At 48.9% G+C, this 15249-nt stretch overlaps 1 protein-coding gene across 1 annotated transcript in view; it reads left to right on the top strand.

Moving 5' to 3' along the window:
- LOC133362811 (probable ATP-dependent DNA helicase HFM1) overlaps window positions 1-15249 on the top strand; it is a 134488-nt gene that overhangs the window by 92098 nt on the left and 27141 nt on the right. Inside the window, exons 15-17 of the mRNA XM_061581756.1 lie at window positions 530-607; window positions 2364-2455; window positions 14194-14297. Coding sequence (XP_061437740.1) covers window positions 530-607; window positions 2364-2455; window positions 14194-14297 — 274 coding nt within the window. The remainder of the gene's footprint in view (window positions 1-529; window positions 608-2363; window positions 2456-14193; window positions 14298-15249) is intronic.

The raw sequence follows: 15249 nt of genomic DNA, 5'->3' as shown, positions 1-15249 counted from the left end.
TGTATCTAGGCTGTGTACCTAGGCTGTGTACCTAGGCTGTGCACCTAGGCTGTGTACCTAAGCTGTATACCAAGGCTGTGTACCTAGGCTGTGTATCTAGGCTGTGTATCTAGGCTGTGTAGCTAGGCTGTGTACCTAGGCTGTGTACCTAGGCTGTGTATATAGGCTGTGTACCTAGGCTGTGTAGCTAGGCTATGTACCTAGGCTGTAACAGAGTATCAGGAGTGTTGGAGTGTTGTATTGTAATTAAGAGGTTACCTCTACAAGTGTCTCCGGAACCCGTTACAGTTTCAAGACAATAAAGAAAACCTGGACCCGTTTCGACATTCAATGTATAAGCAGTCAGGCTTGCTTGAACCAATATTAGTGACCTGCCAGACGTCACTAGGCAGGGATCTGCTCTGTTAGCTATGAATGTGTCGAGCATATTTTAGATTTTAACAAATATGGGAAGGCTGATGACCTGCTTAGTTCATTGGTTGTATTGTCCACAACGACGTCAATGTTTATTTTGCATTCTTTATTTCAGAACTATGCTTAGAGAGTTTGAACTCACTGGCCACTTACAAGCTAATTTGTATGCAGAACGGATATATTAAGCCAACAGGTAATTCATCATTCTGCTTATTATTATTACTACGTGTTTATTTTCTCTATTTGTGATGAAAAAACATAATGTCATTTCACATTTTATTCGTATATAGTGTCCAGTCATCAGTGCAAATCTCAGAAGGTGCTGTAGAATTTGTAACGTGCACAGCTTCCTAGCGGAGTCACAGGAGGAAACGCACAGACCAGCAGGGGAGGCAGTGAGAGCATTTGCCAACAACTGCCCACGCCCTGTGCCGCTATATTGGGATGTTTCTCCAACTCCATGAATTATAGCAATATGCAATATAGATCGTTTATTGTCATTGTCACCAGTACAACGAAATTTAAAATGCTCACCAGTCAGGGCATCATTCATAAATTTAAATTGAATTAAACAAGAAAATAAAAATAAAATTAAATGAAAGATAATCAATGTATACTATATATAAAAACAGCCCAAGTATACCCACATACCCACATAAGGTCACATTTTGTCATTGCACATCTCTATTTCACAGTCAATTGTAAACGCTATTACTTAATAATTAATTAGCATTGTTGAGTGTGCTGATCGCTGTAGGATAAAAGCTCTGTTTGAATCTGTTTGTCCTTGTTTTGACCGATCTGAATCGTCTGCCTGATGGCAACAGCTCAAACAGTGAGTGTCCAGGGTGAGAAGAGTCCTTTATAATGTTAATGAGCGTCTGTGCATGGAACAATAAACTGACATGTGCCAGGGGTAGTAACTCAATATCCGTGCATATGGATGTCACGAATTTGCTCTTCTGCCATACCCTGGCAAGCCAAGCATATGGCGATATTGGCGACCTTGGGAAGGGAGTTTTTACAATTTGTGTTTGTAGTCTTAGGTTATTTCGGTAAAGTCACCGCGTAGGTTAAAAAGATAAAAATGAATAAAAGTAAAATAAAATAAAAATCACGGCGTTTCGGAGGCAACACAAGCTTCCATCTTCAGGTGGAACCGTCACAGCCACGGCAACTGTATCAAGTAAATGAGAGATTGCAAGAGCTACCACTCCGTATATATGATGGTTGGTTTAATAAAAAGAGTGGTAGCTCTTGCAATCTCTCATTTACTTGATACGGCTGTCGTGGCTGTGACGGTTCCACCTGAAGACGGAAGCTTGTGTTGCCTCCGAAACGTCGTGATTTTTATTTTATTTTATTAATTTTACATTTTTTACCTACGTGACTTTACCGAAAAAACCTAAGAATATGAATCCTTGCAGTCACGAAAGCTTCAAATCTAGAATTTGTGTTTGATCGAGCCACCCTGTATTACAGGCATGAAGTATAGCCACCGGTACCCTGGCATTTAATTTAAGTTTATTTTTAAATCCTTTATATTAAGTTCACTTGCTTGCTTGAGTGCTTGCTTGCTTACGACCGTGCAAATCTTTTGGTCGTTTTTTAACCCACTTCCCGTGATCCAATCGAGCTGACATTTTGCACACAGACTCGTTGTGCGAGACAATTAATGTTCGTGAAAAATTTTTTTCCAAAATTATACACTTTTTAAGATTTTTTTATATTTAATTACCAATTGCTTAATGGTGGCAGGCAATCATCTGACCCATAGGTGGCAGCCATCTCAAGCCAGAGGACGAGAGGACTCTAGCCGCCACGCATATAAAGGATTTATAGTGAAAAACTTTGATTGTTACGGGTTAATTTTTGACATATCACGGGACCTCCTTTGCCTTTCTTTTAATGTTTTGCTATTTCAACAAAACTGGTTTTATGTTGCACAGATGTCGGTAGATTGATGGCTTCCTACTACATGGCATTTGACACCATCAAGCTGTTTGGCACTATACAGGGATCGGAAGCCATCCAAGACCTGGTAAGCCAGGTCACAGAGTTGGCTTCTCATTGTTCCACATCGCCACCATCAACTCACGTCAACACGGCTGACTGAGCAGTCTCCCTTACTTAGCAGAGGCAGAGAGCCCCCTCCTCCTCTGCCCACCCACCCCCCCTTTGCCCCCTGACCCCATCCCCCACACACACATTCACTCGTACATCCTGATCTCTGGACTGCACATTGCACTACATCGCACTACCACACTGGTTTCAATATCTTATTTCTTTAAATACTTTATTTAAATAATATTTTACATTTTAAAAAATTCTTGACTGTTGTCTATTTTAAGTTATTACATTTTTGATTATTCATCTGTGTTGATCGCCGATTGTTGATTGTTTATTTATGTCTGTTAATTGTGATTAATTTTGTATTGCTTGGTTGCACCGTGGGACCAAGAGAGAGGACTGTAATTCCATCTGTGTTGTATGTCATGCATGTGTAGTATTCTTGAATGAGACCGACACGTCGTATAGGCCACACGCTTTTATTCCGATGACACTAGTCCTCAGGACTCACTGGGGAGACAGTCCCACACACACAACCTAGGCAGGTACAGCCTCCGGCTCTATTCTCATTTCTCTCCTTCCCTAGCCTACAGCTACTCTGTTACTCTCGTCCCTAGCCTACAGCTACTCAGCTACTCTCTTCCCTAGCCTCCAGCTACTCTGTTACTCTCGTCCTAGCCTACAGCTACTCAGCTACTCTCTTCCCTACCTCCAGCTACTCAACTACTCTCGTCCCTAGCCTACAGCTACTCAGTACTACTCTTCCCTAGCCTACAGCTACTCAGCTACTCTCTTCCCTAGCCTACAGCTACTCAGCTACTCTCCCTAGCCTACAGCTACTCAGCTACTCTCTTCCCTAGCCTCCAGCTACTCAGCTACTCTCTTCCCTAGCCTCCAGCTACTCAGCTACTCTCGTCCCTAGCCTACAGCTACTCAGCTACTCTCTTCCCTAGCCTACAGCTACTCAGCTACTCTCTTCCCTAGCCTACAGCTACTCAGCTACTCTCTTCCCTAGCCTACAGCTACTCAGCTACTCTCTTCCCTAGCCTACAGCTACTCAGCTACTCTCTTCCCTAGCCTCCAGCTACTCAGCTACTCTCTTCCTAGCCTACAGCTACTCTGTTACTCTTCCCTAGCCTACAGCTACTCAGCTACTCTCTTCCCTAGCCTCCAGCTACTCAGCTACTCTCTTCCCTAGCCTACAGCTACTCAGCTACTCTCTTCCCTAGCCTACAGCTACTCTGTACTCTCGTCCCTAGCCTACAGCTACTCAGCTACTCTCTTCCCTAGCCTACAGCTACTCAGCTACTCTCTTCCCTAGCCTACAGCTACTCAGCTCTCTTCCCTAGCCTACAGCTACTCAGCTACTCTCTTCCCTAGCCTCCAGCTACTCAGCTACTCTCTTCCCTAGCCCAGCTACTCAGCTACTCTCGTCCCTAGCCTACAGCTACTCAGCTACTCTCTTCCCTAGCCTACAGCTACTCAGCTACTCTCTTCCCTAGCCTACAGCTACTCAGCTACTCTTCCCTAGCCTACAGCTACTCAGCTACTCTCTTCCCTAGCCTCCAGCTACTCAGCTACTCTCTTCCCTAGCTACAGCTACTCAGCTACTCTCTTCCCTAGCCTACAGCTACTCAGCTACTCTCTTCCCTAGCCTACAGCTACTCAGCTACCCTTCCCTAGCCTACAGCTACTCAGCTACTCTCGTCCCTAGCCTCCAGCTACTCAGCTACTCTCTTCCCTAGCCTCCAGCTACTCAGCTACTCTCTTCCCTAGCCTACAGCTACTCAGCTACTCTCTTCCCTAGCCTACAGCTACTCAGCTACTCTCTTCCCTAGCCTCCAGCTACTCAGCTACTCTCTTCCCTAGCCTACAGCTACTCAGCTACTCTCGTCCCTAGCCTACAGCTACTCAGCTACTCTCTTCCCTAGCCTACAGCTAATCAGCTACTCTCTTCCCTAGCCTACAGCTACTCAGCTACTCTCGTCCCTAGCCTACAGCTACTCAGCTACTCTCTTCCCTAGCCTACAGCTACTCAGCTACTCTCTTCCCTAGCCTACAGCTACTCAGCTACTCTCTTCCCTAGCCTACAGCTACTCAGCTACTCTCGTCCCTAGCCTACAGCTACTCAGCTACTCTCTTCCCTAGCCTACAGCTACTCAGCTACTCTCTTCCCTAGCCTCCAGCTACTCAGCTACTCTCTTCCCTAGCCTCCAGCTACTCAGCTACTCTCGTCCCTAGCCTACAGCTACTCAGCTACTCTCTTCCCTAGCCTACAGCTACTCAGCTACTCTCTTCCCTAGCCTACAGCTACTCAGCTACTCTCTTCCCTAGCCTACAGCTACTCAGCTACTCTCTTCCCTAGCCTACAGCTACTCAGCTACTCTCTTCCCTAGCCTCCAGCTACTCAGCTACTCTCTTCCCTAGCCTACAGCTACTCAGCTACTCTCTTCCCTAGCCTACAGCTACTCAGCTACTCTTCCCTAGCCTACAGCTACTCAGCTACCCTTCCCTAGCCTACAGCTACTCAGCTACTCTCGTCCCTAGCCTCCAGCTACTCAGCTACTCTCTTCCCTAGCCTCCAGCTACTCAGCTACTCTCTTCCCTAGCCTACAGCTACTCAGCTACTCTCTTCCCTAGCCTACAGCTACTCAGCTATCTCTTCCCTAGCCTCCAGCTACTCAGCTACTCTCTTCCCTAGCCTACAGCTACTCAGCTACTCTCGTCCCTAGCCTACAGCTACTCAGCTACTCTCTTCCCTAGCCTACAGCTAATCAGCTACTCTCTTCCCTAGCCTACAGCTACTCAGCTACTCTCGTCCCTAGCCTACAGCTACTCAGCTACTCTTCCCTAGCCTACAGCTACTCAGCTACTCTCTTCCCTAGCCTACAGCTACTCAGCTACTCTCGTCCCTAGCCTACAGCTACTCAGCTACTCTCTTCCCTAGCCTACAGCTACTCAGCTACTCTCTTCCCTAGCCTACAGCTACTCAGCTACTCTCTTCCCTAGCCTACAGCTACTCAGCTACTCTCGTCCCTAGCCTACAGCTACTCAGCTACTCTCTTCCCTAGCCTACAGCTACTCAGCTACTCTCTTCCCTAGCCTACAGCTACTCAGCTACTCTCTTCCCTAGCCTACAGCTACTCAGCTACCTCTTCCCTAGCCTACAGCTACTCAGCTACTCTCTTCCCTAGCCTCCAGCTACTCAGCTACTCTCTTCCCTAGCCTCCAGCTACTCAGCTACTCTCGTCCCTAGCCTACAGCTACTCAGCTACTCTTCCCTAGCCTACAGCTACTCAGCTACTCTCTTCCCTAGCCTACAGCTACTCAGCTACTCTCTTCCCTAGCCTACAGCTACTCAGCTACTCTTCCCTAGCCTACAGCTACTCAGCTACTCTCTTCCCTAGCCTCCAGCTACTCAGCTACTCTCTTCCCTAGCCTACAGCTACTCTGTACTCTCGTCCCTAGCCTACAGCTACTCAGCTACTCTCTTCCCTAGCCTCCAGCTACTCAGCTACTCTCTTCCCTAGCCTACAGCTACTCAGCTACTCTCTTCCCTAGCCTACAGCTACTCTGTTACTCTCGTCCCTAGCCTACAGCTACTCAGCTACTCTCTTCCCTAGCCTACAGCTACTCAGCTACTCTCTTCCCTAGCCTACAGCTACTCAGCTACTCTCTTCCCTAGCCTACAGCTACTCAGCTACTCTCTTCCCTAGCCTCCAGCTACTCAGCTACTCTCTTCCCTAGCCTACAGCTACTCAGCTACTCTCGTCCCTAGCCTACAGCTACTCAGCTACTCTCTTCCCTAGCCTACAGCTACTCAGCTACTCTCTTCCCTAGCCTACAGCTACTCAGCTACTCTCTTCCCTAGCCTACAGCTACTCAGCTACTCTCTTCCCTAGCCTCCAGCTACTCAGCTACTCTCTTCCCTAGCCTACAGCTACTCAGCTACTCTCTTCCCTAGCCTACAGCTACTCAGCTACTCTCTTCCTAGCCTACAGCTACTCAACTACTCCTTCCCTAGCCTACAGCTACTCAGCCTCTCGTCCCTAGCCTCCAGCTACTCAGCTACTCTCTTCCCTAGCCTCCAGCTACTCAGCTACTCTCTTCCCTAGCCTACAGCTACTCAGCTACTCTCTTCCCTAGCCTACAGCTACTCAGCTACTCTTCCCTAGCCTCCAGCTACTCAGCTACTCTCTTCCCTAGCCTACAGCTACTCAGCTACTCTCGTCCCTAGCCTACAGCTACTCAGCTACTCTCTTCCCTAGCCTACAGCTAATCAGCTACTCTCTTCCCTAGCCTACAGCTACTCAGCTACTCTCGTCCCTAGCCTACAGCTACTCAGCTACTCTCTTCCCTAGCCTACAGCTACTCAGCTACTCTCTTCCCTAGCCTACAGCTACTCAGCTACTCTCTTCCCTAGCCTACAGCTACTCAGCTACTCTCGTCCCTAGCCTACAGCTACTCAGCTACTCTCTTCCCTAGCCTACAGCTACTCAGCTACTCTCTTCCCTAGCCTCCAGCTACTCAGCTACTCTCTTCCCTAGCCTCCAGCTACTCAGCTACTCTCGTCCCTAGCCTACAGCTACTCAGCTACTCTCTTCCCTAGCCTACAGCTACTCAGCTACTCTCTTCCCTAGCCTACAGCTACTCAGCTACTCTCTTCCCTAGCCTACAGCTACTCAGCTACTCTCTTCCCTAGCCTACAGCTACTCAGCTACTCTCTTCCCTAGCCTACAGCTACTCAGCTACTCTCTTCCCTAGCCTACAGCTACTCAGCTACTCTTCCCTAGCCTACAGCTACTCAGCTACTCTCTTCCCTAGCCTACAGCTACTCAGCTACTCCTTCCCTAGCCTACAGCTACTCAGCTACTCTTCCCTAGCCTCCAGCTACTCAGCTACTCTCTTCCCTAGCCTACAGCTACTCAGCTACTCTCTTCCCTAGCCTACAGCTACTCAGCTACTCTCTTCCCTAGCCTACAGCTACTCAGCTACTCTCGTCCCTAGCCTACAGCTACTCAGCTACTCTCTTCCCTAGCCTACAGCTACTCAGCTACTCTCTTCCCTAGCCTCCAGCTACTCAGCTACTCTTCCCTAGCCTACAGCTACTCAGCTACTCTCTTCCCTAGCCTACAGCTACTCAGCTACTCTTCCCTAGCCTACAGCTACTCAGCTACTCTCTTCCCTAGCCTACAGCTACTCAGCTACTCTCTTCCCTAGCCTACAGCTACTCAGCTACTCTCTTCCCTAGCCTACAGCTACTCAGCTACTCTTCCCTAGCCTACAGCTACTCAGCTACTCTCTTCCCTAGCCTACAGCTACTCAGCTACTCTCTTCCCTAGCCTACAGCTACTCAGCTACTCTCTTCCCTAGCCTACAGCTACTCAGCTACTCTCTTCCCTAGCCTACAGCTACTCAGCTACTCTCTTCCCTAGCCTACAGCTACTCAGCTACTCTCTTCCCTAGCCTACAGCTACTCAGCTACTCTCGTCCCTAGCCTACAGCTACTCAGCTACTCTCTTCCCTAGCCCAGCTACTCAGCTACTCTCTTCCCTAGCCTACAGCTACTCAGCTACTCTCTTCCCTAGCCTACAGCTACTCAGCTACTCTCTTCCCTAGCCTACAGCTACTCAGCTACTCTCGTCCCTAGCCTACAGCTACTCAGCTACTCTCGTCCCTAGCCTACAGCTACTCAGCTACTCTTCCCTAGCCTACAGCTACTCAGCTACTCTCTTCCCTAGCCTACAGCTACTCAGCTACTCTCTTCCCTAGCCTACAGCTACTCAGCTACTCTCTTCCCTAGCCTACAGCTACTCAGCTACTCTCTTCCCTAGCCTACAGCTACTCAGCTACTCTCTCCCTAGCCTACAGCTACTCAGCTACTCTCTTCCCTAGCCTACAGCTACTCAGCTACTCTCTTCCCTAGCCTACAGCTACTCAGCTACTCTCTTCCCTAGCCTACAGCTACTCAGCTACTCTCTTCCCTAGCCTACAGCTACTCAGCTACTCTCTTCCCTAGCCTACAGCTACTCAGCTACTCTTTCCCTAGCCTACAGCTACTCAGCTACTCTTCCCTAGCCTACAGCTACTCAGCTACTCTCTTCCCTAGCCTACAGCTACTCAGCTACTCTCTTCCTAGCCTCCAGCTACTCAGCTACTCTCTCCCTAGCCTACAGCTACTCAGCTACTCTCTTCCCTAGCCTACAGCTACTCAGCTACTCTCTTCCCTAGCCTACAGCTACTCAGCTACTCTCTTCCCTAGCCTACAGCTACTCAGCTACTCTCTTCCCTAGCCTACAGCTACTCAGCTACTCTCTTCCCTAGCCTACAGCTACTCAGCTACTCTCTTCCCTAGCCTCCAGCTACTCAGCTACTCTCTTCCCTAGCCTACAGCTACTCAGCTACTCTCTTCCCTAGCCTAGCTACTCAGCTACTCTCTTCCCTAGCCTCCAGCTACTCAGCTACTCTCGTCCCTAGCCTACAGCTACTCAGCTACTCTCTTCCCTAGCCTACAGCTACTCAGCTCTCTTCCCTAGCCTACAGCTACTCAGCTACTCTCTTCCCTAGCCTACAGCTACTCAGCTACTCTCTTCCCTAGCCTACAGCTACTCAGCTACTCTCTTCCCTAGCCTACAGCTACTCAGCTACTCTCTTCCCTAGCCTACAGCTACTCAGCTACTCTCTTCCCTAGCCTACAGCTACTCAGCTACTCTCGTCCCTAGCCTACAGCTACTCAGCTACTCTCTTCCCTAGCCTCCAGCTACTCAGCTACTCTCTTCCCTAGCCTACAGCTACTCAGCTACTCTCTTCCCTAGCCTACAGCTACTCAGCTACTCTCTTCCCTAGCCTACAGCTACTCAGCTACTCTCTTCCCTAGCCTACAGCTACTCAGCTACTCTCTTCCCTAGCCTACAGCTACTCATCTACTCTCTCCCTAGCCTACAGCTACTCAGCTACTCTCTTCCCTAGCCTACAGCTACTCAGCTACTCTCTTCCCTAGCCTACAGCTACTCAGCTACTCTCTTCCCTAGCCTACAGCTACTCAGCTACTCTCTTCCCTAGCCTACAGCTACTCAGCTACTCTCTTCCCTAGCCTACAGCTACTCAGCTACTCTCTTCCCTAGCCTACAGCTACTCAGCTACTCTCTTCCCTAGCCTACAGCTACTCAGCTACTCTTCCCTAGCCTACAGCTACTCAGCTACTCTCTTCCCTAGCCTACAGCTACTCAGCTACTTCTTCCCTAGCCTACAGCTACTCAGCTACTCTCTCCCTAGCCTACAGCTACTCAGCTACTCTCTTCCCTAGCCTACAGCTACTCAGCTACTCTCTTCCCTAGCCTACAGCTACTCAGCTACTCTCTTCCCTAGCCTACAGCTACTCAGCTACTCTCGTCCCTAGCCTACAGCTACTCAGCTACTCTCTTCCCTAGCCTCCAGCTACTCAGCTACTCTCTTCCCTAGCCTACAGCTACTCAGCTACTCTTCCCTAGCCTACAGCTACTCAGCTACTCTCTTCCCTAGCCTACAGCTACTCAGCTACTCTCTTCCCTAGCCTACAGCTACTCAGCTACTCTCTTCCCTAGCCTACAGCTACTCAGCTACTCTCGTCCCTAGCCTACAGCTACTCAGCTACTCTTCCCTAGCCTACAGCTACTCAGCTACTCTCTTCCCTAGCCTACAGCTACTCAGCTACTCTCTTCCCTAGCCTACAGCTACTCAGCTACTCTCTTCCCTAGCCTACAGCTACTCAGCTACTCTCTTCCCTAGCCTACAGCTACTCAGCTACTCTCGTCCCTAGCCTACAGCTACTCAAGCTACTCTCTTTCCCTAGCCTACAGCTACTCAGCTACTCTCTTCCCTAGCCTACAGCTACTCAGCTACTCTCTTCCCTAGCCTACAGCTACTCAGTACTCTTCCCTAGCCTACAGCTACTCAGCTACTCTCTTCCCTAGCCTACAGCTACTCAGCTACTCTCTTCCCTAGCCTACAGCTACTCAGCTACTCTCTTCCTAGCCTACAGCTACTCAGCTACTCTCTTCCCTAGCCTACAGCTACTCAGCTACTCTCTTCCTAGCCTACAGCTACTCAGCTACTCTCTTCCCTAGCCTACAGCTACTCAGCTACTCTCTTCCCTAGCCTACAGCTACTCAGCTACTCTCTTCCCTAGCCTACAGCTACTCAGCTACTCTCTTCCCTAGCCTACAGCTACTCAGCTACTCTCTTCCCTAGCCTACAGCTACTCAGCTACTCTCTTCCCTAGCCTACAGCTACTCAGCTACTCTCTTCCCTAGCCTACAGCTACTCAGCTACTCTCTTCCCTAGCCTACAGCTACTCAGCTCAGCTACTCTCTCCCTAGCCTACAGCTACTCAGCTACTCTCTTCCCTAGCCTACAGCTACTCAGCTACTCTCTTCCCTAGCCTCCAGCTACTCTGTTACTCTCGTCCCTAGCCTACAGCTACTCAGCTACTCTCTTCCCTAGCCTACAGCTACTCAGCTACTCTCTTCCCTAGCCTACAGCTACTCAGCTACTCTCTTCCCTAGCCTACAGCTACTCAGCTACTCTCTTCCCTAGCCTACAGCTACTCAGCTACTCTCTTCCCTAGCCTACAGCTACTCAGCCCACTCAGTTCCAGAGGGGCGGCATCCTTGAGGTTTGGGGGTCCAGGATCTCCGGCTCTCCTCCTTCAGCTTCTCCTCCGATCGACCCCTCCGCTCTCCGGGAGCCGTCTTATATCTCCCCTCTCTCTGAGGGGTGGGGGTGTCTCGGGCCCTGGCTCTCGCCAGCCCCCTCCCCTCAGAGCCGTTCCAACCACCTCTCGTCCCTGTCAATCCGGGCCGGTCCAGACCGGTACGTACCTCTCCCCTAGCTTGTGTGACCTGTGTCAACCTTGGTGTCAACCTTGACCACCACGCATGTAACACACTTGACAATAAAGTGACTTTAAGACTTTAAGACTTTAAGAAAGGGTTCATGACAACGCATGACAGCTCGTGACTGTGATCATGTTAACAGACAATGATTCGTATTCTTAGGTTTTTTCGGTAAAGTCACCGTGTAGGTAAAAACATCAAAATTAATGAAAATAAAATAAAATAAAACAAAAAATCACGACGTTTCGGAGGCAACACAAGTCTCCGTCATCTGGTGGGACCGTCACAGCCGGATTAGCTGTATCAAGTGAGGCAATTATTCAAGATGTAATCCCTTATAAGCAAGTTGAAGGGGGGGAGGAGAGGGGGGGGGCTCATCATTGGCTACCACATTCTGATGAGCTCCCCCCCCCCTCTCCTCCCCACCTTCAACTTGCTTATAAGGGATCACATCTTGAATCATTGCCTCACTTGATGCAGCTAATTCGGCTGTGACGGTCCCACCAGATGACGGAGACTTGTGTTGCCTCCGAAACGTCGTGATTTTTTGTTTTATTTATTTTATTTTCATTAATTTTGATGTTTTTACCTACACAGTGACTTTACCGAAAAAACCTAAGAATATGAATCCTTGCAGTCACGAAAGCTTCAAATCTAGAACTGACAAGGATGTGTGTGTGTGTGACGCGAATCAAACAACCACAACGACTTGCAGTAGCAGCAGCAGCAGCGGATTTGACAAGCGGCTGTAGACTATTATTTTGGATATTTGACAACAGGCCGCGAGTTATTTTGTAACAGGTCCCTGCGGGGTGGGCTGGTAGGAACGAATAAGCAAAGAATATAAACATAATGTATTATTACACTTGTTTAGCCAGGAAAGCCCCACTGAGTGTAAAGGTTTTTGAAGGTTCCTGCCAAGTGTTTGCAGTAGGGGGCGATGTTGCTACACCTAAACGGACGATACAACGGGAGAGATTGAGGCCTAGTTCTAGGCCTTAGGCCTAGCTGTAGGCTTTAGACCGCTGTGAGTTAATTTTTAATTTAAATGTTTTAATTGTTAATGTAAAAGCTTTAAATGTAAATGTTTCTATTTAAAAACATCAGGGAATGTAACATTGTTAAACATTAACTCCCTTTCACACACGCGGGGGTACGATACGAAGGGAGAGTTTGAGGCCTAGTTCTAGGCTTTAGGCCTAGCTGTAGGCTTTAGGCCGCTGTGAGTTAATTTTTAATTGAAATGTTTTAATAAAAAACTATCTCAAGGAATTATAAGGGAATGTTACACTTGTTTAGCCAGGAAAGCCTCACTGAGTCTAAAGGTTTTTGTAGGGTCCTGCCAAGTGTTTGCAGTAGGGGGCGATGTTGCTACACCGAATCGGACATCGGACAGACGATATAATCTATTGTAGGCTGGTTCACTTCGTTCCTACCAGTAAAACAAATTAATAAGCAGACAAACAATTGAGCAGATGTAGAACTCGTACTCGTGTTGTCTTTCTCGTCCCGTTTATTTTCTCCTCAAGGTCCACACCTTCTCCTCATCGCCGCTCCGTGGCCACCCGTTCGCCCCGCCACGCCATCCGCCATCAGCGGCGCTCTGTGTCCCTCCGCTCTCTCTCCAGCTCTCCCAGAGTCCTTCGCTCCGCTGCTACCCTGCTCCGTATCTTCTCTGATGCACTGCTGCCGCTGCTACCGCTGCTACCGCTGCTGCCGCTGCTGCCGCTGCTGCCGCTGCTACCCGCTGCTGCCGCTGCTGCCGCTGCTGCCGCTGCTGCCGCTGATGCCGCTGCTGCCGCTGCTGCCGCTGCTGCCGCTGCTGCCGCTGATGCCGCTGCTGCCGCTGCTGCCGCTGATGCCGCTGCTGCCGCTGCTGCCGCTGCTGCCGCTGCTGCCGCTGCTGCCGCTGATGCCGCTGCTGCCGCTGCTGCCGCTGCTGCCGCTGCTGCCGCTGCTGCCGCTGCTGCCGCTGCTGCCGCTGCTACCCGCTGCTGCCGCTGCTGCCGCTGCTGCCGCTGCTGCCGCTGATGCCGCTGCTGCCGCTGCTGCCGCTGCTGCCGCTGCTGCCGCTGCTGCCGCTGCTACCCGCTGCTGCCGCTGCTGCCGCTGCTGCCGCTGCTGCCGCTGCTGCCGCTGATGCCGCTGCTGCCGCTGCTGCCGCTGCTGCCGCTGCTGCCGCTGCTGCCGCTGATGCCGCTGCTGCCCCTGCTGCCGCTGCTGTCACTGCTACTACCACTGCTGCCGCTGCTGCCACTGCTGCCACTCCTACCGAAAGAACCAAGAAGAAGAAAACAGTTTTGCCATTTTGATTTAAAGCTTTCTTGACTTAACTCATTAACTCATTGGCACGTTTCGATGTAAAGCTGCTTTCGTGACTGCAGGGATTCATCTTCTTGGTTCTTTCGGTAAAGTCACCACGTAGAAGGGAAGTAATAAAATAATAAAAATAAAACATAATAAAATTATTCTCACGACGTTTCGGCCACAACGCAAGCAGCCGTCCTCAGGTGAAAACCAGGTCCGTCGAGGCGACAGAGTCTGACTCTGTGAGAATAATTTTATTATGTTTTATTTTTATTATTTTATTACTTCCCTTCTACGTGATGACTTTACCGAAAGAACCAAGAAGAAGAAAACAGTTTTGCCATGTTTGGTGGTCATCAAATACTGATTTGACCCTGTAATGGATGTGCGTTTAGTGTCAGGGCAGACTTGGGAGCTCATTGTGTGCAGATGCGGGATCTGATGGAGGGTGGAATTCTTTTCCAATTCTGTGTAGCGGCATCAACGGTGTTGGCCACGATGACATCTTGATCTTTGACCTTCTTTACAGGTGACGCTCATCTCAAGCTGTCGAGAGTACAAAGACATCGCACTCCGCGTCAATGAAAAGAAAGCCCTGAACACATTGAACGTGGCCAAAAAGCACATCATACGGTAACAATCGGTGACACATCGCAAAATAAACATTAGCATCGTCGTAAAGAATGGGGGAAAATAATAAGCGTACAATATGCCTCTTTCACATACAGTGAGGGAAAAATTTAACCCGTAAAAACAAAGTTTTTCACTATAAATCCTTTATATGCGTGGCGGCTAGAGTCCTCTCGTCCTCTGGCTTGAGATGGCTGCCACCTATGAGTCAGATGATTGTCTGCCACCATTAAGCAATTGGCAATTAAATATGATTAATTTTTTCCTAAAAAGTGTAAAATTTAGGAAAAAAATTTCACGAAAATAAATTGTCACGCACAACGAGTCTGTGTGGAAAATGTCAGCTCGATTGGATCACGGGAAGTGGGTTAAAAAACGACCGAAAGATTTGCACGGTCCTAAGCAAGCAAGCAAGCACGCAAGTGAACTTAATATAAAGGATTTAAAAAGTATTTGATCCCCTGCTGATGTAGTACGTTTGCCCGCTGACAAAGAAATGATCAGTCTGTAATGTTAACGGTAGGTTTATTTGAACAGTGAGAGACAGAATAACAACACAAAAATCCCGAAAAACGCATGTCAAAAATGTTATAAAGTGATTTTCATTTTAATGAGGGAAATAAGTATTTGACCCCCTCTCAATCAGAAAGATTTCTGGCTCCCAGGTGTCTTTTATACAGGCAACGAGCTGAGATTAGGAGCACACTCTTAAAGGGAGTGCTCCTAATCTCAGCTTGTTACCTGTATAAAAGACACCTGTTCACAGAAGCAATCAATCAATCAGATTCCAAACTCTCCAAATAAACCCACCATTAAAATTACAGACTGATCATTTCTTTGTCAGCGGGCAAACGTACAAAATCATCAGGGGATCAAAGACTTTTTTCCCTCCTCACTGTAACAAGCTGAGATTAGGAGCACTCCCTTTAAGAGTGTGCTCCTAATCTCAGCCCCT

Source organism: Lethenteron reissneri, unplaced genomic scaffold, assembly GCF_015708825.2.
Source record: "Lethenteron reissneri isolate LAM-NWPU_2019-01 unplaced genomic scaffold, ASM1570882v1 scaffold_1630, whole genome shotgun sequence".
NCBI classification, from domain to species: domain Eukaryota; kingdom Metazoa; phylum Chordata; class Hyperoartia; order Petromyzontiformes; family Petromyzontidae; genus Lethenteron; species Lethenteron reissneri.
Note: the sequence above shows the minus strand (reverse complement) of the source record. Positions and strands in the feature narration are given on the sequence as shown.